This window comes from Lytechinus variegatus, chromosome 19, assembly GCF_018143015.1.
Source record: "Lytechinus variegatus isolate NC3 chromosome 19, Lvar_3.0, whole genome shotgun sequence".
Classification (NCBI taxonomy): domain Eukaryota; kingdom Metazoa; phylum Echinodermata; class Echinoidea; order Temnopleuroida; family Toxopneustidae; genus Lytechinus; species Lytechinus variegatus.
In genome coordinates, this window is record NC_054758.1 from 18,712,501 (window position 1) to 18,735,577 (window position 23,077).

Sequence of the window (23,077 nt, forward strand, 5' to 3'; positions counted from 1 at the left end):
GGTAATTAACCTGTATATATTCCATCAATCCCTCTTTTCCCTTCTCTTCAAAACCACTCTGCCACTTTTAGACAGTAGGCTATCCACTAAATAAATCAATTCAAACTGTCTATATCTTTATCCTCCTTTTTGACTCCACTTTTTTAACGATACGCACGGTAATTAACCTGTATATATTCCATCAACCCCTCTTTTCCCTTCTCTTCAAAACCACTCTGCCACTTTTAGACAGTAGGCTATCCACTAAATAAATCAATTCAAACTGTCTATATCTTTATCCTCCTTTTTGACTCCACTTTTTTAATGATACGCACGGTAATTAACCTGTATATATTCCATCAACCCCTCTTTTCCCTTCTCTTCAAAACCACTCTGCCACTTTTAGACAGTTGGCTATCCATCCACTACAATTTCAACAAGCTTATTATTTATCTTCCTTTTTGACTCCATCGCGTGTTATCGCGTGGCCAAAACCCATAGACGGAGCCAAAAAGAACGATAAAACTAAGATTCTAGGTTTTATCCTCCTTTTTGGCTCCGTCAATGGGTTTGGCAACACAATAACACGCGCTGGAGTCAAAAAGGAAGATAAAGTAATAGTACGCTGAAAATTATTGTGTGTGACTGTGTATGATATCATATCATCTGGGATGATCCATTATGATTTGGGGTGTGATGATGCGAGAGTTATCATGCAATGTCGTGTCAACGGAGAAATTGTCCCACGTGCGAGAGTCTTGTCCGCGGAGAGCAAGCTGAGTGAGCTTGCATTGAACGAAATAAATCTATTGAAAGTCAACGAGGCGTAGTCGTGCTTAGTGAAATTCAGGTACTGTATACTTTATGGCTCCGGAGTCAGCATTCACGATATGGCCGGACAAACTTGAGACACACCTCAAATATCAGCAATCTTTCAATAGAATCCACGGTTGGAAGATTTTCAAAAGAAATTCATTGTTCGCGATGCGAAACTGTGCGAAGCTTCTCACTGAGCGGGGACTTCCTTCCACCACACGTTTTCCCATTGACACAAAAACAACTGACTCGGACACTTTTTCAAACGACAAAATCAGTCTTTTTCTTTTCTCTCCTGTGGCGGTATATTCTTCCTAGTTGATGAAGCAATGATCAAAACAATAAGACAAAATTAATCACACAAAAACACTATTTAACTGTCTAAATACTCCTCGTGATCGGAGTCCCCTTCCCGTGTCAAGTTCGTCCAATCTCCCATAGGAGGGGACTTGGATAACGAGGAGTAGTATTAGTCGTTATCCAAGTCCCCTCCTATGGGAAAGTAGACAAACTCAACACGGGAAGGGGACTCCGATCACGAGGAGTATTTAGACAGCTAAATAGTGTTTTTAATGTGATTTTCATTGATTTTAATGATTTTTATAATCGAAAATATTCATTAATCATGTCTATTAAACTGTCTAAAAGTGGCAGAGTGGTTTTGAAGAGGAGGGAAATGAGTAGATGAATATCAACGGGTTAATTGCCGTTTTGTATTTTTAGGATAGGGGACTTGGATCACGAGTAATAGTACTCCTCGTTATCCAAGTCCCCTCCTATGGGAAATTGGACGAACTTAACACGGGAAGGGGACTCGGATCACGAGGAGTATTTAGACAGTTAAATAGTGTTTTTAATGTGATTTTCATTGATTTTAATGATTCTTATTATCGAAAATATTCATTAATCATGTCTATTAAACTGTCTAAAAGTGGCAGAGTGGTTTTGAAGAGGAGGGAAATGAGGGGTAGATGAATATCAACGGGTTAATTGCCGTTTTGTATTTTTAGGAGAGGGGACTTGGATCACGAGGAGTAGTATATACTGTTTTAATTCAAACTTCTTTAGACAGTTAAATAGTGTCTTTAATGTGATTTTCATTGATTTTAATGATTCTTATTATCGAAAATATTTATTAATCATCTCTAGGAAACTGTCTAAAAGTGGCAGAGTGGTTTTGAAGAGGAGGGAAATGAGGGGTAGATGAATATCAACGGGTTAATTGCCGTTTTGTATTTTTAGGAGAGGGGACTTGGATCACGAGGAGTAGTATATACTGTTTTAATTCAAACTTCTTTATAGACAGTTAAATAGTGTCTTTAATGTGATTTTCATTGATTTTAATGATTCTTATTATCGAAAATATTTATTAATCATCTCTAGGAAACTGTCTAAAAGTGGCAGAGTGGTTTTGAAGAGGAGGGAAATGAGGGGTAGATGAATATCAACGGGTTAATTGCCGTTTTGTATTTTTAGGAGAGGGGACTTGGATCACGAGGAGTACATGTAGTATATACTGTTTTAATTCAAACTTTTTAGACAGTTAAATAGTGTTTTTAATGTGATTTTCATTGATTTTAATGATTCTTATTATCGAAAATATTTATTAATCATCTCTAGGAAACTGTCTAAAAGTGGCAGAGTGGTTTTGAAGAGGAGGGAAATGAGGGGTAGATGAATATCAACGGGTTAATTGCCGTTTTGTATTTTTAGGAGAGGGGACTTGGATCACGAGGAGTAGTATACTGTTTTAATTCAAACTTCTTTAGACAGTTAAATAGTGTCTTTAATGTGATTTTCATTGATTTTAATGATTCTTATTATCGAAAATATTTATTAATCATCTCTAGGAAACTGTCTAAAAGTGGCAGAGTGGTTTTGAAGAGGAGGGAAATGAGGGGTAGATGAATATATCAACGGGTTAATTTCCCATTTTGTATTTTTAGGAGAGGGGACTTGGATCACGAGGAGTAGTATACTGTTTTAATTCAATTCTATTGATCTTAATAATTCATCATCGAAAATAGGAAACAAGTAACACAGTGGTTTAATTCGGATGAAGGGGGACTTGAATCACGAGGAGTAATTATAGACCGACATTTTTTTTTACGTACCTTACGAAATAAAGCAATGGAGACAGTTAAGAGAGAGATATGCATTTTGATTTATTTAGTAAAAACGTGATAGACGAAATAAAGCATAATCTTGACAAACATATCATGATCGAGATTTATTCATAGCATAATTAAAAAGTACGATGAAATAAAGCCTATATATACTGAAAAGAAGTAGATGCAATTTTGATTTATTTAGTAAATTAGGGATAAACGAAATAAAGCAATGTCTGCAGAAGAGGGATATACTCGGGGCCGATTTATTTAGTAAAAATGTAAACGAAATAAAGCAAATTTCATAGTGTGGGAAACATAAGAAGATGAATATAATCTTGATTTATGTATATGAAAAGTACTGATTTACGAAATAAAGCAATGGAGATTGAAAAGATGATTCAATCCTGATTTATTTAGTAAATTAGGAATCAACGAAATAAAGCAATTGAGACTGTTCGAGGCCATAGGGGCCGATTTATTTAGTAAAAATGTAAACGAAATAAAGCAAATTTCATAGTGTGGGAAACATAAAAAGATGAATATAATCATGATTTATTTATATGAAAAGTACTAATTTACTAACTAAAGCAATAGAGATTGAAAAGAAGTATATAGATGCAATTCGATCTGATTCATAACGCCAATAAAGTGAAGATAGACCAAAGATTGTAGAGCTCGCGTACGCGGCGCTCTACAATCTTTGGTGGAGACTGAAAAGAGACAAGTCACACACCTACGATGGAGGTTGGTAGAAACAGGTAGGACATGTTTTACGTTGTGAAAAATTGTCCGTGGATCCGAGTCACCGGGGACTTGGATCACGATAATGCCGAAAAAATCAAATGAAAGGTCTTTGAGAAATGCAACAAAAAAAAATCAGAAAATTTGGCCATTCGTTAAGGAGTTATGGCCTAGGGCCCTAGACCTAGAGCTCTAGACTAGAGTCTATCTAAACTTTAAGTCTAAAAAACCCCGGCGCTAATGCAGTTTCGCACCGGCCGGTTACCAGCATACCTCATCACTGAAGTTAGCAACCATTCCTGCGAACATAGATTCGCATGCGGCATGCTGGCAGTTTGTTCGCCACATTTTCGCATGATTTGGTTGCTAACTTCAGTTCATATCAATACATTACGGTGCACGGTGAATCCAAGGCAAGCGATCCGCGAAGCGATGACGTCTATGCCGTGTCGATCAACGACGTTGAGATCGAAGCCGAAATACAGCCATTCCCGATCACAATATTTTGAAAAGTGGTGGATATATTGACATCGAAATGTGACTGAGAGACTTGTCATGACATTTGGGAACAAGTATTGGTGATTAGGTGTGCTGGTAATCGGCCGGTGCGAAACTGCATTAGCGCCAAAAAACCTGCCGCATACGGTATGGTGAGACTAGGCCTACCACATATCGACCAGGGGCCGATTGCACGAAATGGTCTTTCCAATGACCGTCTTTTGTGTCGCCCATCTTTTATGATACGCTATAAGCGGGATGTTTCTGAAATTTATGATAAAGAATAAGATTCGTTAGCTTGCTTTTAAATCAAATTTATACAATTTCATGATATATCACATCATTTTATAAACAATTATTTTGTTAATTTTAATGGACGAATGAAATATGTTTGCAGATGATTTATTTAAAATGCGTTTCACATGGCGCATCATAAAAGATGGGCGACACGAAAGACGGTCCTCAGTAGAGGCGCACGGCCAATATTGGAGACTGTCTCCAATGTGGGAGATTATCTCCTATATCAGAGACTTTTGTGAAGAATTTGGGTAGGCCTATCCAATTTCAGAGACAGTCTCCAGTTTTGGAGACCAATTTCCTTTGTTTACATTTGCGGCAATAGGAAGATTCCTCATGAAAAATTAGCCCTTTTCACTGTCTACTTTATAAATTCACCGTCTACTTTTGTTTTGATAAGGATTTTTGTTGTCAATCACACACAGAACAAATGGGCTTCTGACCTCAGTGAGACAAAATTTTGGGTGGAAAAAATCATGCTTTTGTTGGTGTTGTTTCTTTTGTTCTTTTGAAAAGAAAGTCTCAAATGTGGGAGATTGTCTCCCCTATTGGAAAGAGTCTCCAATATTGGCCGTGTGCCTCTACTGGTCCTTGCAAAGACCCTTTCGTGCAATCGGCCCCACCTCTTTTGAAACCAACCACCTTGCGTGCGTTAAAATTATTGCGTATTACAAACGATACGCGCAGGAGAGTAGGCGCAGTGTTCATAGAAACGGTAAGAAACGATTTTACTAGAAAAAAGCAACAAAAAGTAGAAATTTAGTAGAATTATTCAAAATTGTATTGACCAGACCCTAATCCTGCTGAAAAACCAAGAAATCCGATAGGAAACGGCTTTAGAACAAATATCCGTCGTCAATCGTCGAATCATGTGCCGGAGCTCGCAATGGAAGTAGTGAGACGATCATTTAGCATGTTGACATCATAGAACTGATTTGGAAGAGTCAAAATATTTCGCCACCGCGACAAGAATTGGCCGTAAACGCCGTGTATCGCAGGTGGTCGGTTTCAAAAGATGGGTGCAAATGAGCAAATCTAAAATCATCATATTCGTTGTTCGTCGATATATACGCGGATTGAATCGGAGTCGCCGTGCGAAACATGGGAATCTGATCTGCTTAATTTTCTGCACAAATGAGACGAAAACTGGGTAACATTGATGAATATTTTCGCAGATACGATGCTTAGAAGATTAGGTGGTCGATAAGGGGTAGTTCCAACCATACTGCTGAGTGCTAGTGCTAGTAATGCGATGCCTCAAAATTTATTTTAAAACAACTAATATTCCACAATCTTTCCTCACAGTCATTATATCAGCATTGAATACCAATTCCAGTGACCATCAGGAGAAAATTATGTATTATTATATGTATTCCCATCAATTTGGAGCTAATTTTAGATTAAAGTGAAAGTACACAATCTCAGGAAAGTTTGCACTCTGCTGGTTGCACTTGTTTGCTGCGATGGCAAGCACGCCTGTCGTTTCGGGAGAGTGAGTATACGGGCTGCGAATGGGGCCAGGTGTGTGCGAGTCTGGACTGTGAATGCTAGTTGAATGAAAATCATTCGGATCAACTCTGCGTGATTCATGTCTTTAATATTGTTCCATTTTAAACTAAACATCTGCAAATATCATTGTTGAAGATATTTCGGGAAGAATTCTGCATGACTGCATTGGTCCCCGGCTTTTTTTGTGTTTTGTGATCATGGAAAATACAAACGAACTTTGCTCTGTCATCTGCTTGTGCAACGCTCACCCAGCAGTGCTATTGCGTGCATAGCTATATAGCGCATCGGCTCGACTGTCGCAGGAAAAAAAAAATTGGCTTGATTTTTTCCGCCTTCAAAATTTGATGCATCGATGTTCGATCGAATTAAAGCTGTCAAGCACCGGTTTTAAAATAATCGTTATGACTTGGGCTAAATTATAATAATTATTTATAATCATATTAAATTTTAGTATTTGGTTTGGTTTGTAGAGCTTTTGACCAAGCTGTTCTGATTGATTAGCATACATTCTGCAGCATACTCTACTCACCTTTGCTTTGTACTTATGTCTTCCAGGATATCCACAAGATGCAAGTGTCGCAGTACCGAGGGGTGCTGTATCTGCAGTACTTTCTTCTGTTTGTAGACCTTTTCATCAATGCATTCTGTGACCTTCTCAGGCTTGACAATGTCACCCAGCTTGTCCTCTTCATGTAAGTTGTGTTTAATTTTTTTTGAAGGGAAAGTTGTTCCTGACTTAAAGGGTTTATTTCCAATTCGTCTAATGCCAGTTCGTCCAATTGCCAAACCGTCTATCATTTGGTCTACAATCAGTTCGTCCAATACCCACCTGGTCTAATTGCCAATTCATCCACTCACCATTTCGTTTAATAACCAGTTGGTCCAATAGCCATTTAATCCATATACCATCTGGTCTAATTGGACAAAGTGTTAATCGTGCAAAATTAATGAAACTGAAATGGATATTGGACCAACTGGATATGAGACGAAATGGTCATCTATAGACAAAATGGTGATTAGATGAAGTAATAGTTGGACCAAATGGTTGTTAGAGGAAAGTTGATGGACGGAATTGCGTTAGACTAAATGAAAGTAGACCATTTGATGAGTGGACGAGTTCGCAGTAGATGAATGGTCAATTTACCACTCGATTGATTCATTTTTCTTCTACATAACAATATGATATAACATAAATAACAAGTATATATTGACAATAAATCAGGCATAGATCATTTAGCATAAAATCAGTAGCAGAAGATTGGGTGCCATTGTAAGCAAACAAAAATGCTTGAAAATATGACAAGCTTGAAGTTGCTTTAATAAAAGTAGAAAAACAAAAGAAGCATCTTGGTAAAGAAATGACAAAATCAATCAAATGTAATTTGTAATGTGCTATTAGAGTTTAGGTTTGTGATGTCACATGTGAACATCTTCTTGCTTGGTCATGTGATATAAATTCGATAAATGCCTTTTTCAGAATAGAAGAGAAAATTTCACTTGCAGTGTTCTAGCTAGACCCATTTTAATGGTGGTCGCTATTTCATGGCATTTCAAAAAAAAAATTCAGGCCGGTTTGGTGGGTCTTAAAGCCAAAAAACTGAAGTGAACATCAATGTTATAACAATCTGACATTAGCAAATCTTTGAAAATAAACTGATATTTATCATATATAACCGGTAAGAATGTTTATAATATAAAACAAGGTCAGAGATTGAAATGAATGCAAGTGCAATTCCTTTTTGCTTGTACTTAGTTTTGGAAGAATTATCATTTAAAATTAGTGGTGGACAGATGCAGTGGTGCTCAAAAATGTTCTGTGCTGGTTGGGCCCAGCCTCTGCTGTCCACTACTACCAATAAAACTGGTCACTTGTGCATTCATTATTTCATCAGACACATCATTCCAGGGGGGTGTTTCATGAAATTTTTGTTTGACAAGTTGTCAGATCTGACATCTTTCCTTGATTCTGATTGGCTGAGAGGCACTGTTACTATAGTAAGTGTCGGATAAAGTGGGAATTGTCGGATAAAACATCTGACAAGTCCTTTCATGAAATGCTCCCCTGACTTCAGTAAGACACTCAAGATAAAACCTAAAACGTCACTTTTTGGCCCATTTTAACAGGACAAACAATTTTCAACCTGATACAAAATATGTAATATGAAACCTGTATTTCACGTTCTTGAATATAATACCCGTTCTGACTGTCGTGTGATCCTTTAGGAAAGCCACGATTGGCCTTTCGTAACTGATGCGAACATGTTTGAACCGTTCAGAATTTGTCTACGATCAGTACAATTGCCGCGACATAATGTACGATCTGATATGACCACTACGATTACTCCACGATGAAGGCCGCTGTTTGAATCGTGGCACAAATCGTGACAGTGGAAACTATATATTTAAGAGAACACCTGATCTTGTAATAGAGGAGATAAAAAGAAAAAATAAAGTGGAATTTGTACAAAAGTTATGGAGCATTCGGCCATGTGTTGCCATTACAGATCTTTAGTCGCATTGCCAATAGAAGGATCTGCATAGCATTAGTGATCCCACGATTATTATACTCTTGTCATTCAATCTTCTTCAACTGTTGTTGATCTGTATCTTGGGTTCTTTCTTTTGCATGAATTCAACAGGTTTCAAGGGTTTCTTTAATGCTTTTTCATGTATTTTAATTTTCATTTCAGAATCCAAGACATTGCTCAGATCTTTGCCACCATTGTCATCTTTCTCATGTTCTTCAACACCTACGTCTTTCAGGCAGGGCTGGTCGGCTACCTCGTCGTCAAGTTCAAATTCACCATCGTAATCGTCTTTGTTTATTTCATGCTTTGTGTCGGACTGCATGTTTGGACAATGGTAAGATTTTGATCAAAACTCCTTGGCTGTGAAATCCTGGGGCTGCTCGGACAAAGCTTTATTTTAGGAATAGGGCAATGTGGATTACCTCATTTTGTCTGAAATTCTGAAAAAGTCTCCTTTCCAGTTCCTGTAGAAAAGGCTTTTGATTGAAAAGGAGGTTGCTACGTTTTTATGCTATGTCATAATGAATTTTTATCAAGCTGTCCTAAAAATTGTTGCATTTTGAGATATGAGGTTTTAATATCCCACAGGCAAAATATGGTACTCTCCAAAACTTTGTTCTAATATTGTCATATGTTTGATACTCTTCTGGGTTGCCTTATAACAAGGGAAATTCCTTTCTGGATGGCAAACTGCATATCAGTGTTTTTCTTTTCAGGGAAATTGCTGTTTGTGTTGTAGCGAATACTTAGTATTTTTAAGTTTTGATATTAGATTAGCCCTTTCTTTATTAAAAGATGATTCATATTTGAATGAAAGTTAAGGATGAATTCTAGCTGTAAAAATCACCAAATCTACGTAAATGCAGAGCTACCAACTATTAAGAAAAAGTCATAATTAATAATAATAATATAGGGTATTTATATTGCGCACATATCCACCTTGTTAGGTGCTCAAGGCGCTCCTATATTACCCGGCTAAGCTAGGCGTTCATAGCGCACACAGCTTTTTAAGGAATTACTTCCTACCGGTACCCATTTACCTCACCTGGGTTGAGTGCAGCACACTGTGGATCAGTTTCTTGCTGAAGGAAATTACGCCATGGCTGGGATTCGAACCCACGACCCTCTGTTTCAAAGTCCGAAGACTAATCCACTGGGCCACAACGCTCCACAATAATTACTATGATTTTTATGTCAAATTATGTTTTTGACCTTGATTATTACACTTTTGAGAGCAAATATATGTGTTGGCTTTTACTGTAGAGTAATACATCGGGCTGTGGCAAACTCATCTAAAGGCGGCCAATGGTGCTCATTATCCCCATGTTTGTGTATCATTGTGTACATCGCTCTAAATGGTATATTCACATGCGATTGGTTAACATTGGTTTGACTTTAAAAAAATCTGAGCTAGGTCACACTTGTCACCTATGTCTGTGATATGTTACAAAAATGAAGCCCAGAAAAAATTGCGTTCGAAAATAATTATTTAGTGCTTCAAAAATTGAAAAATAAAGTGACTGGAAACACCATCTTAATTTCATCCCATACACTTATGTGTACTATTTACATGTAGGCGTCTATAAGACACCTATTTACAAAATCAGGGTTTGCCTTGTAGTTTTAGCTTTTCATTCTCAATAATGGTTGTTTTCAGGGTTTATTAGTTCTAATTCATGCACTTGTACACATGTTTCATCTTGGTTTGAGATTTTTTTTAATTGACTGCTCACAAAGTTAAACAATACCTCTAAATACTGACTTGATCTTGTGGTTTTTCCTCTAGGATTTATCATGTTTTTACACAAAAGAGAGAGTATTAGAGATAATTTTGAATCTGAGCTTTGAAGAAAGGATTCATTTCTTACTAAGGAATCTGTTCTTTATATTACCTCTCCAAAGAAATTTATAATAATTATGTTGTGGCGCATATGAATTATAACATTTGAGCTTCTGGAGTACTACTTTTTACTTTTAATGGTTTGTAGCTCTGTTAAATATGTGATTTTGTATTGTCTTCTGCAACTCGACTTGTTTGACATGAAGTATAAAAACATTTTCTCCCCTTTGTACTGCAGACGCTAAGATGGAACAATGTGGATGCGTATATTTGGAACAATGGATACCAGGCCTTGTATGTCTTTCAAAGAGTTGGTAAGAATAAATCCACAATGGAAGGGAGCTAATAATATATTAAATGTTTTGTTATTTCTGAATATTTGAGAGAATCAGTTGGACGTAAAAGCCCAAATTCACAAAAGTCGTTTTAATTTCGCCAAAGTTCAAACTCATGGACGATGCAGATTTCTTGTTTTATCGCCTGCCTGCATTGAAGCATGCACTTTAATAGTGCCTTGTGCCTAAATTGCACATTTTGGACTTATTGGAATAATAAGGAGTTGGACTTATTTTAGCATGTGTGATGAATTTACTCAGAATCTGCAAAGTCCATTGGTTCTTCACCAAGATACAATGTGGGCTACAAGTGGGTGTTTCAACAAACTCGCAATCAATTTGATGGATTCAAAATATGGTGCTCCATCTATCTATTGCAGCGGACAGGCTGAAATTTGCAATGCCTCATGGGAAAAAATCAACATCTGCTGTGCGCACTAGTAGTGCAGGCATGTACATTGTAATTATGATGTGCTGGCCATTGCAGCTCGGTCAGCTTGCTTAAGGTCATGCTGTTTACCATGGTCCAGGAGATGGGAAAGAAATTTGCCCGCATATTTCTTTTCGAAATTTAGACTGTTTTTGGTGAATTCTTGCCATATGGTTTTCATTTTGAAGCATCACAGTCACATCTGTCCATCCATTTGTCTGTCATCTGTCCATCCATATTCTTGAATTAGAAATATTAAAATGTTGCAGAGTATTATTTTTGTCAATCCAGAGTAGTTGAGGATAGTGTTCTTATTACATGAACCTAATGAAATCCCCTATGATATCATCTATCCATTAGGTGCCGTATTTTACTACTACTACTACAAGCGCACGGCGTTACGGCTTGGAGATCCTCGATTCTACCGCGACTCTAGGTGGCTCCGGGAACAGTTTGACAAAGTCAGATGAAAAAGGACCTAACTCCCCTCACCTTCACCCACCATCTCAGTGTGATATATGTACAGTATTTATAACTTTTTGCCACTCAAATCTTGATTTGTTTTTGTACTGCGCAATTGGACTAACAGATTTTCATGGAGAGGAAACCCACCAAGATACTATGTTGGATATGATAAATCATTTGAAAACTGAGAAAAATAATGAAGAGAGTTAGAAGAAAATCCATTAAATAATAACAGAGTTATGTATTTGAAAAATTTTGCTTTGGGATTGTCACATTGCATGCAAGCAGCTTCCCCCAATGTCTTTGAATAAATTCTATAAATCCTGATAATGTAGAAGAAAAGTTTGATGTGCAGAGAGAAGCTCCACTTTCTGTATCTGTGACAGTTGATCCTGACAGGATTGGTAGACAGAAAATATGGGATTAGATCCTGCAAGGACTACACTCGATGATTGTTATGAGATGTAAAGGCAACCCGTACGACTTGTCCATGATCCTATTTTGGAACAAATCGCATTTTGCTAATTTTCTGAAAATGTGAATTAAAGTTGTGCTTTTATTTTAGGTGAAAAGTAACTGTATGAATACTAATATAACAATTTTGGATAATTGCCAGCCTTTATTTTGAAGTAAAGGCCAAATGAGTTTCAAATCGAAGCCAATTGTACGATTAGTATGACGTAATTGTGAATAGATACATGTGTATTGAATTTGCTTTTATTCTAATACGGATGATAGCATAGTCACATATTTGAACTTAGATATTCATATGATTTAGAACATTATGATATTCCACGCCTCAACATTGCCATCAAATTCTACATTTTATTCCAAAACCAGGTCGCGGAAATCGTAAGGTGGGCAGTTATTTTATTGATTTCAAGAAAATCAAGCAAATAGTTTGTCTATCAAAATATAAAGTCGTAGGATAAGTTCAATATTCATATTTTCTCATAATTTAGCCCTTTGGAAAAGCCAAGATGTATTTTGACTTTTTTCATTTGCTTTATTGCTGTCATCACTGCATTGCATTTTTTTCAGAAGTGGTTTTCAATTGAAATTTGAAACCAAAATTAGCTGTTCTACACACACAAAAAAGGCTATCAGCACAGATTACAAGTTTGCCGTAACAAGTCCTAGCACATTGCTTCCGTCACACAAAATGATCATAAAATCAGATTGCAAATGCAATTCAACTTCCCAATGATTAACCAGGAGCTGCTAATCTTGATGAGGCAGCTGTAGCAGGAGTACATCTCTCCCCATCTTACAAAGAGTTACGATTGATCCGATTAATCACAACTATGGAAATCCATCATAATCATAATTTTTTTTTGTAGGAAATTTGCACAATGTCCTTCACAAACAGAGAAGCACAGTGCATTTTTAAGAAAACAATGAATACATGAATATACATCGTAGAAAATATTTTGAACAAACATGAATAATACATGTTGACATTGCTGGCCGTCCATAGTTGTGATTGATCGGATCAATAGTGATTCTTTGAAAGATGGGGGCCCTGTCTTACAACAAGTTGTGATTGATCTGATCAATCACAACTAGTGAAATCCGGTATTAAACATCAACATCTTAAAGGCATGTGTCTTCAAAATATTTTCCAGCTATGATGCACATTTGTTTTCTTGAAAATTCACTGTGCTTCTCTGTTTACAAAGGACATTGTGCAAATTTCCTACAAAAATAACATGATTATGTGAATTTCCTGGAGAAAAAATTATGACATTTTGGATTTCCATATAGTTTGAGATGAATGGATCAATCGTAACTCTTTTTAAGACAGGTCCCTGACTAGTCGGAGTATTCCCTGACAAATTGGAGGAGATACTGACAAGGGGTGACTACTGGCAAGAGCGCAACTAGTCCAGGGGGCCGTTTCATAAAGGTGTTTTAAGTTAAGAGCGACTTTAAGAACGACTGGTGATCATTTCTCGTGGAAAATGGTATATTCATTGATGATGGTTAAACGCTTAAGAAAGGTTCACCAGTCGTTCTTAAAGTTGCTCTTAACTTACGAACAGCTTTATGAAATACCCACCAGGAAGTAGCTCCTTTCCAATGCTATTCATCAAAGATTAAGGTGTAAATGTAAAGGTGAACTTTAGGTCAAATATACATCATTTATCATGTGATCTATCTGGTGGACTATTCCGAGGTGAAGATCAGTTCACAATATGCTTCAATCAGTATTATAATAATCCCACAGTATTAATCACAATTAAGATAGAAGGGCTAATGAAACTGATTGGCATAATAATAATAATAATAGACAGTTCTTGTATAGCGCATAACACATTATGAATAACGTCTCTATGCGCTTCCAAAGGACTTGGATATTATTACCCTGGCTTTAGCCCCGCAGCCTTTTACAGCGCTGGGGTATTTCAAGGAATAAATTCCTGCCAGGTACCCATTCACCTCACCTGGGTTGAGTGCAGCACAATGTGGATGAATTTCTTGCTGAAGGAAATTACGCCATGGCTGGGATTTTAATCCACAACCCTCTGTTTCAAAGTCCGGAGACCAATCCACTGGGCCACAACGCTCCACACGTGTATAAGGTATCTGAATGATTTGGTAAGAGCCAAGTACTTGTATCAATCTGAAAAGCATCTGAAAAACAGAAATGCAGTTATGACATCAATAATTAAAGTATTAAAAAAGAAATAGATACATGGAAGAGTGTGAATGTTGAGCTTATTGTATAATTTATATTTTGAAAGACAATCATGAAGATAAAATTTCAGTTGTGGTAACACTAATCTCAAAACGAGTTCAATCAGAATCCAAATACCACTAAAGTGTTTGTATGTAAATACATGTATGTGCCAAATACGCGTACATGTAGCTCTGGAAGAAAATGTTTAGTTGTTGAGACATGAGCAAAGTATGCATGCAATTCCATCAAGTGTCTGGTATTTTTCGAATCAATATTAATACACTGTCCCACACATGTGTTAGTGATTATCAGAATTATCGATTGTGAGCAAAGATTTGATGATTTTACAAAGATAAGTTTGCATTAATGTGCCAGGTCTACTTGTAGATCTATGATGATATTTTGACAATTAACCTTGATTCAAAAGACTTTCCTATGAAATAATTGTTTGCTGCAACTACTGTCTTTTACCTTTAAAATGAAATTTTATTCCTAATTCATATGATCTTGTAAATGTAGCCTTTTCTCTTTTCCTTCCTGGTGTGTCAAATGATGTATTGACTGTCCATCCATGTAAATTAATCTTTTACTTTCCCTGAAAATGTCAATTTTTACAATTTATATAATTTGATATGTGGGAGAGCTGCTTGCATGTGCCCTACATTTGTATATATTCTTTTTAAAAGATCATAAATCTGTTATTTCATAGTATATTTTTGTCAAAAGTTCATTAAAATTTTCCTGTTTATTTTCTGGCTTTATTTCAGCCAACTTGGTGCTAGGATGAACTGTATATTTTAAGTTGGACTTACTTATGAACAGTTAGACCAGTAGCGGACCGTGACCTGGATGAGACAAAGCATTGGGGGGGCACTGCATTGTCTGTGAACAATGCTGTGCCCCCCCATGCTATGTCTCCTCCGGGTCACGGTCCGCCACTGAGTTAGACCAAAGTCAAGGCTTATTCTGTCTTCATGTACTATTGATGGTCACATTTTAAAAACTTAAAGTCATAATAGGCTGAGTCCATCGGGTTGGGTCAATTTTTGTGACACACCAGAGCTTAAAAACTGCCTAATTTGAACTATGGGAAATATCTTCCATTGATCACTACAGTAAAAATGGTGTTCCACACAGATTTACCCATGTAATAGCTCTATGGATTTACTAATCAAGCATGTGGAGCGTTGTGGCCCAGTGGATTAGTCTTCGGACTTTGAAACAGAGGGTCGTGGGTTCGAATCCCAGCCATGGCGTAATTTCCTTCAGCAAGAAATTGATCCACAATGTGCTGCACTCAACCCAGGTGAGGTAAATGGTTACCGGTAGGAAGTAATTCCTTAAAAAGCTGTGTGCGCTATGAACGCCTAGCTTAGCCGGGTAATATAGGAGCGCCTTGAGCACCTAACAAGGTGGATATGTGCGCAATATAAATACCCTATATTATTATCACGATGAGTTGCAACATCAGACATGTCAATGTATTGCCAATGATATGTGAATGTGATGTAACATTAGAAAAAAAAAGTTGATTTCTACTACAACAAATTCAGAAAAGATTTCAAGATCAAACCTGAATTACTATGGTAGGAGACCTTCGTCACATTGACACGTCAGACCTGAGCTACATTTAAATTGGTCTTCCCTGTGAAATAGAATAGTGGATCGATACCTAGGTAACATGGACATCTTTTTTTTTACCCAACCTGATAGACTTAACTTATTTATTTCACAGTATCTGTCTTGTTGATTTAAAAAAGGTGTAATCAAGGCTTCTGGTATCATAATGTCCAGCACCGAAGAATATTTATGATGGTGAAAATAGTCAAATTGACTGGTTGCCAAATAATAATAAGACCCCCCTCCCCTCCCCTCCCTCCAGTACCCCTATAAAGGGGTCCCCTACTTTTGAAATTAAATGAAGGAAGTTTGTTTCATTTTCCAGGGCCAGCCATTTCATTCACCTTCATTTATCTTTTCACCTTGAAACAAACAGAAGTATTCTTTGATATATGATTGGATGTACAAGTACGTTTATTTAATTGTAATTTTGTAATGGAGCATTATTTAGAGAGTCTAGAGACAGTGATTTTCCGTTTTGAAAAATGGTCTTTTCCGTTTCTGAAAATCTAATTCCGTTTCAACTTGATCTAAAATGGAATTTCCATTTCGTCTCTGAAAATGTCCACAGCAAAAACCTGGATTCCGTTGTGCAAAGGTGAATTCCATGAATTTTTACATGAAAAGTATAAGAACCAAATGGAAGTTCTGTTTTTATTTATCGATAAAGCGGAAAATCACTGTCCCTAATTATTGCATGGTATTTATTGATTTGAGAAGTGTGAACATGATCGGTCAGTGAACTGACTTTGTTATTTAAAGAAATGATTGTAGAAATTGATGAGTATCAAAGTGTACATGAAGGCATTGATACCATTAAAGTTCGAAACTGTTCTAGAATGACTCTTTCATTTCTGTTGTGTATTTGATAAATCTGTTCCTAAGTTAAAGAGCGACTTTAAGAACAACTGGTAATCCTTTCTTGTGGTGAATGGTATAGCACCAAAATGTTTGTTGATGATGGTTTAACGCATAAGAGAGGATCACCAGTCGTTAACTTACGAACAGCATTATGAAACGCGCACTTGTTTCATGAAGCCACCCCCAAATAGTCATTGAATGCAGATGAGAATGAAGTATTGTAGCTCAGAAATAAAAATTCCTGATTCAGCAATAGCATTGTTAATTTGTTGTTGAATGCAGCAAGAAAATAGTGCAGCTTATTGTCATGATATTGTCAAAGTCAGTGCAGTGCCTGTACATTGATAACAAGACTTTGGACACTATAGGGAAGAGTTACGATTGATCCAATCAACGCCAAATATATGGAAATCCATCAGTGTCATAATTTTTTCTTTAGAAATATCAATTTGTTGCAGTGCGTAGCGTGTTAAAATATTTCCCTATGGAGAATAATAGAAAATACGCCGTTTTTGAGGGATTTGCTAAGATATCTCCCAAATGTGTCAACAAGGTGATCTATCAAAACAGAATAGAATAGAGCAGATTCTCACCTTGAACATGATATGATTTTCATTTAATTTTAGTGAAATGAAGTTCTGTCACTTTTGAGGTTTTTGGAACCTTTCTTGATGATTTTGGAAATCTATTTGTACATGAGCCAATGGGCAAGTGCGGGAAACGAAACCTTTGGTGCGACTTCACATTGTTGTAAAAAACATATATACGTCACAATAAACCCTATCAAAAAAAGACATTTTGCAGAAAATGCTGTAGATTGCAAATACCTAAAAATGATTTTGATTGGATAAAAAAAACCTCTGTCACTTTTCACATTTGCAAAAGCTTTTGCAATAATTGGTCACTATAGTTTGGCGGGTTCAGCCGATGGCATTGTGTGTACACAGTACACACGCATAGCTAGGCAACGCAGCGCGTGAAGAATTTTGCACGTTTTCATTATTCGTACAGCGACGACTTGAGTGTATGTTGGATAGGACCGTACCATTTTTGACCGGGGGGTGTGTCAATGAATGCAAGTGATCAAGAAGAGTTACAAAACTGAAGGGAGTGAGAAAACAAGGAAAGTGAGAGGGAAATTTATGAAAACAAGTAATGCGAGGAAAATTGACAAGAAAAGGAGAGAAAGGAGAAGAAGTGAAAACACGCAGCTGAGTGCGCTCACGATATGTAAGTTGAACACCCCTGCACCGCAATGTAGCAGCCCGCCACTATACACGTAGACTGCCTGCACGATGCGAAGACAGCGGCGCGTATTAGTGACTGTGCGTTAAACGTCCCATTTCTATGCCTTATAAGAGGAGCGTTTTTTGTACACAACAAATTGATATGAAATTTGCACAATGAACTTTGTGAACATAGAGAAGCACACTGATTTGTCAAGAAAACGAGTATGAATATACATCGTATCTAGAAAATAATTTGAATAAACATTCATTTTAGATGTTGATGTTGCTGGCCTTCCATAGTTGTGGTTGATCGGATAAATCGTAACTCTTAGTAAGACAGTGCCCGGAATAAGCCTGGTTATTGATCACTATAGTTCAAAGATGGGACAGGGCGCAGCGTCTCATCCCCGGGGGGGGGGGCACTCGACCAAAAAAGTGGTGGGGGTGTGCCGCGGGCGAGACAAAAAACGGGGGCCTTGGAGCGGGCTTATTGTAAAAAGGAGGGTCCTCGGAACGGGCTTCGGAACGACAAATGTTTGTGAAAACGGGGGTCCTTGGAACGGATCGCCAGCGTGTGAGCGCGTATGCATCCCTACGGAACGGCATGCGTGCATGATGCAGCTCCGCCGGGGACGCTCTGCGGGCGCTTTTCACCAAAAAAATTGAAGCTCATTTAACGCGATCGGAGCGGCGTAACGAAAAATATGCGAAGCTTTGGAGCGGATTTCTCTCTTCTTTTTTCTCGATAAGAAGAAAATGCTATGCCTTGGAGCGGCTTTCTTTGTTCTTTTTCTCAACAAGGCAAAAATGCTATGCCTTGGAACGGAAATTTGAGTGTAAAAATGGGGGTCCCCTCCGCGGCACATACCCACTATGCATTATATACTGAGTGCCCCCCCCCCCCGGGGTCTCATCTGACAAAGAGTTGCGATTGATCAAATCAACAAACTATGGAAAGCCAGCAAAGTCAACGTATGAAATGCATGTTTATTTACATTTTGATGATGATTGGTGTCTTCACAATCTCCTCTTTGCTTCCCCCCTTGGCCCCCAATGTCCGTTTGACGTGCTCTACTGCTGCTGCCCACCCCTACAGATTCACTGTCCAATGACCAAGGTCAAAGGTCCGTTAGGGTCAATGAACTTAATTTGGCCATGTTGGGGGTATCTGCTGAATTACCATCACAACTTTGAATGTTTATGGATCTGATTCATGAAACTTGGACATAAGAATAATCAAGTATCACTAAACATCCTGTGAGAGTTTCAGGTCGCATGACCAAGGTCAAAGGTCAATGGACTTTGGCCATGTTGGGGGTATTTGTTGAATAACCATAACTTTTAGTGTTTATGGATCTGATTCATGAAGCTTGGACATAAGAATAATCAAGTATCACTAAACATCCTGTGAAAGTTTCAAGTCGCTTGACCAAGGTCAAAGGTCAAAGGACTTTGGCCATGTTGGGGGTATTTGTTGAATAACCATCTTAACTTTGAATGTTTATGGATCTGATTCATGAAGCTTGGACATAACAATAATCAAGTATCACTAAACATCCTGTAAGGTCCAGGTCACATGACCAAAGTCAAAGGTCATTTAAGGTCATTGAAGTTTGGCCATTTTGGCGGTAATTATTAGATTGCTGTCATAACTTTCAAAGTTTATAGATATAGTTTATAAAATGTGGATACCGGGGTATAATCAAGTATCACATTTAAGGTCAAATGTCATTTATTGTCAATGAATGTAGTACTGTATCATTACATGGTGGGTTTTTTTTGTGAATGATTAGTTCATAGTAGTTTTCAAAGTCAGCACTGCTGCTACATTAAATTGCGTGATGCAGGTGAGACTGCCAGAGTCGCTCCACTTGTTTCTGCATATGATTTGTTCCCTTATAACTTCCCACTTGGCTGTGATTCACCTCCCAAAGGAAAGCACTTAAAATATCAGAACTACAACTATGATATCAATATATTCCTCTTCCCCAAATTGACTTCATCTGAACTGATTTGAAACAGAAAAGTTTGTTTTTGTGTTCTGCTTTAAGTCGTCGATACAGGAACTGAGACATTTAATTGAATATAGCTCGATATACTTCCCCGTGGATGGAAATATATACGTCGTATATCATCTTCACTTACAAGCGAAGGAAGTCTGAGAAAGTTTTCCTTCATATTGGTAACATTTTAAAGGGTATATACCTCCAGGATGAAAATGATAAAATAAATAAAATAGATAAAATAAATGATAAAGTAAAGTTGAGCAAAACCATGAATATATACAATTTCTTTTTAAGTTGATGAAAGACAAAGTCACCTAATTTTTATTTGTTGCAGTAGTGAAATTGTTTTTAAAAATGAGGGGCCCAATTTTTTACTGAGTCGCGAGGGAGTGAAAATTAAAGCCTGTTTGAAATTTAAAGAAAAAAATATGTGAGTAATTTTGACATAACAATCATGCAAAAATAATTTTCGATGTCACCCTTTTCCTTTTCCACTTTTCTACAACCAAGTTAAACTTGTGTGCCCATGATATTGGATTTATTATGACTGCCTAATTTTCTGTCTACTACTTTAAAGGACAAGTCCAACCCAACAAAAGGTTTATTTTAATAAAAATAGAAAAATCCAACAAGTATAACACTGAAAATTTCATCAAAATCGGATGTAAAATGAGAAAGTTATGACATTTCAAAGTTTCACTTAATTTCACAAAACAGTTATATGCACATCCTGGTCGGTATGCACATGAGGAACTGATGACATCACTCACTAATTTCTTTTAAATTTTATCATATGAGATATGAAATTTTCTAATTTTCTCCTCATTGTCAAGTGAAGCTACAATAATTTCCTGAACAGGTGGAATTAGCATTGTGTAATACTATATGTGGTTCACTCAAGTTGGTCATTATTTTCAAATCTGTAAAAAATGAAATATTGAATAATTCAAACAATAAAAAACAAAAGAAATACTGAGTGAGGGACATCATCGACTGTCTTATTTGCATGTCACCAAGTTGTACATATCACTGTTTATTTGAAAAATAGCGAAACTTTTAAATACCATTACTTTCTTATTTTCGCGTTATTCTTGCTTGATATTTCTCTATTTATTGAAATCAACATTTTTCTGGGTGGACTTGACCTTTAAGTTGTGAGTAGGCCTACCAGGGAAGAACTCCTCCCCCAAAATGTTTTCGTGTGCCGTTGTTCTTGAAGTCCGTCTTGTGCCAAGAGGCCAATGACAGTGGCGTGCAGAAGGGGGGGGGGGGGGCTTGGGGCACTTGCCCGGACAGTCAGACCTATTATAAGATACCTAACCTTGTTTGAAAAACAATAAATATAAAAATACTTAAACTCCAGCCAAACGTGGATGAAAAGCCCCTTATACGATACACCATTTGAACTACTGGACACCCCCCCCAGATTTTAATTACATACATCTCTATATTATTTCAATTCAATTCAAATTTATTTTCATTCTTCAAAATGATACAAATAAGTACAAGATAGATTGATTCAATTTGAATAAACAATAGCATGAACAAAATTCAATATTGGAAAAAAATACATATTTGAAATCAATTTAAATATAAATTAACATACATGTCAAGTCAATTCAATTCAATCTTTATTTCGCAAAATAGGATAAAAATACAAAGAAACATCAAATAATGTGATTAGATAATATAATACATTGCGTGGCTTTCCATGAAGGTTATCAGAAACCTGTAAGGCTGGATCGCCAAAACATAGTAAAAAGACAACAATATTAATGAAAAAGAAAAACCAGAATATCATATTGTAGTAAATACAATGTAGGAAAAGGGACAGAGAAAACAACAACAAAAAATACAAAAAGACACGAATCAAAGGGGGGGGTAGATAGGGTACAAGTAATGCATTGATATCAACTGCGAAAATTAATAATCATTCACTAGAAGTTTTTTGTACTGTTTTCTAAAGGAAGATATAAATTGTGAATTAGATATTATTTGGGAATCTCATTCCATTGTTTGGGACCTACATAACTTAATGATTTAGCTTCGTGACAAGACTTGATAGACCATAGATGAAATTTATTGGAAAGAACGGGTATTATGGTTATGAATTTGATTATTATATTATACAATCAATATCATTAAATATAATTAAATCAATGCATTATATACGGTCCAGACAATATAAAATCTTATAAACCAGCAAAGTGACACGACATTTGCTCCGCCGACAATTGCTCCGGACTGTGTGGAATTTACAGCGGAGCAGTTGTCGCCGGAGCAAATGTCATGGAACCATATAATCTATACCGACCCCTTTGATTCATCCCATACTCAAAATTATATTGCTCTCACAATTATTCACATTCGCTATTTGGTATTCTTATTTTAATTTTGAGCAGGTGTTTCTGCATTAAACATATTCCCACATGTATTGTATATCATTTGAAAGCAGATATGTATAAACATGAAGCAAACTTAACAAACATCCCCAAATCATATACACTCTTAAAACAATTCAGTCAAATTGACTAGACCAGTGGTCTGCTGGGTGCAACTGATATGGCAATCACTGATAGTCACATTTCTGACATATATTATAGTCAGAAATAACTTTTTTTTATACTAAAATAGGACTAGAAAATAGTCAAATATGACTAGAATAACGGTTGCACCCAGCTGACCCTATTAACTAGTCACTTTTGACTTATTTGTTTTTAGAGCGTTCCGACCGTACCACTTTAACAATCCGCCCGATGGGCATGGACTATATCAGGGGCGGATCCCGGCATGATTATCCAAAAGGGGGCACATTTTTCCGAGGAAAATTTTGACAAGCAAAAAAAAAAGAAGAAAAAAATGTCTTCACTTTCAAAAGGAGAGGCACACTTCTGCCATAATTGCATTTTTAAATTGTGCCTCTCAAGGGGGGGGGGCACGGGCGGCTGTGCCCCCCATGGAACGTCTTCCGTCAGTGTGGACTATGGTAGGCATCTATCGACGTCATCGGTTCTGCACGGGCATGCATGAAATTTGGGATCACGAAATTTGCGATGCATAATTCAGTGACATCCCCAAGATACCAATATATATGCCTAACATGTCTCCAATAAGCAGTGCATTATTTATAAT

The 23,077-nt window shown here is 36.9% G+C and overlaps 1 protein-coding gene across 1 annotated transcript in view; it reads left to right on the forward strand.

The window, feature by feature from the left end:
- Positions 1 to 12,879, forward strand: part of LOC121406048 (transmembrane protein 138-like) — a 14,832-nt gene extending 1,953 nt beyond the window's left edge. The window contains exons 2-5 of the mRNA XM_041597055.1: positions 6,507 to 6,643; positions 8,642 to 8,813; positions 10,558 to 10,633; positions 11,445 to 12,879. Coding sequence (XP_041452989.1) covers positions 6,519 to 6,643; positions 8,642 to 8,813; positions 10,558 to 10,633; positions 11,445 to 11,554 — 483 coding nt within the window. The 5' untranslated portion in view covers positions 6,507 to 6,518 and the 3' untranslated portion in view covers positions 11,555 to 12,879. The remainder of the gene's footprint in view (positions 1 to 6,506; positions 6,644 to 8,641; positions 8,814 to 10,557; positions 10,634 to 11,444) is intronic.
- The last annotated feature ends 10,198 nt before the right edge of the window (positions 12,880 to 23,077 follow it).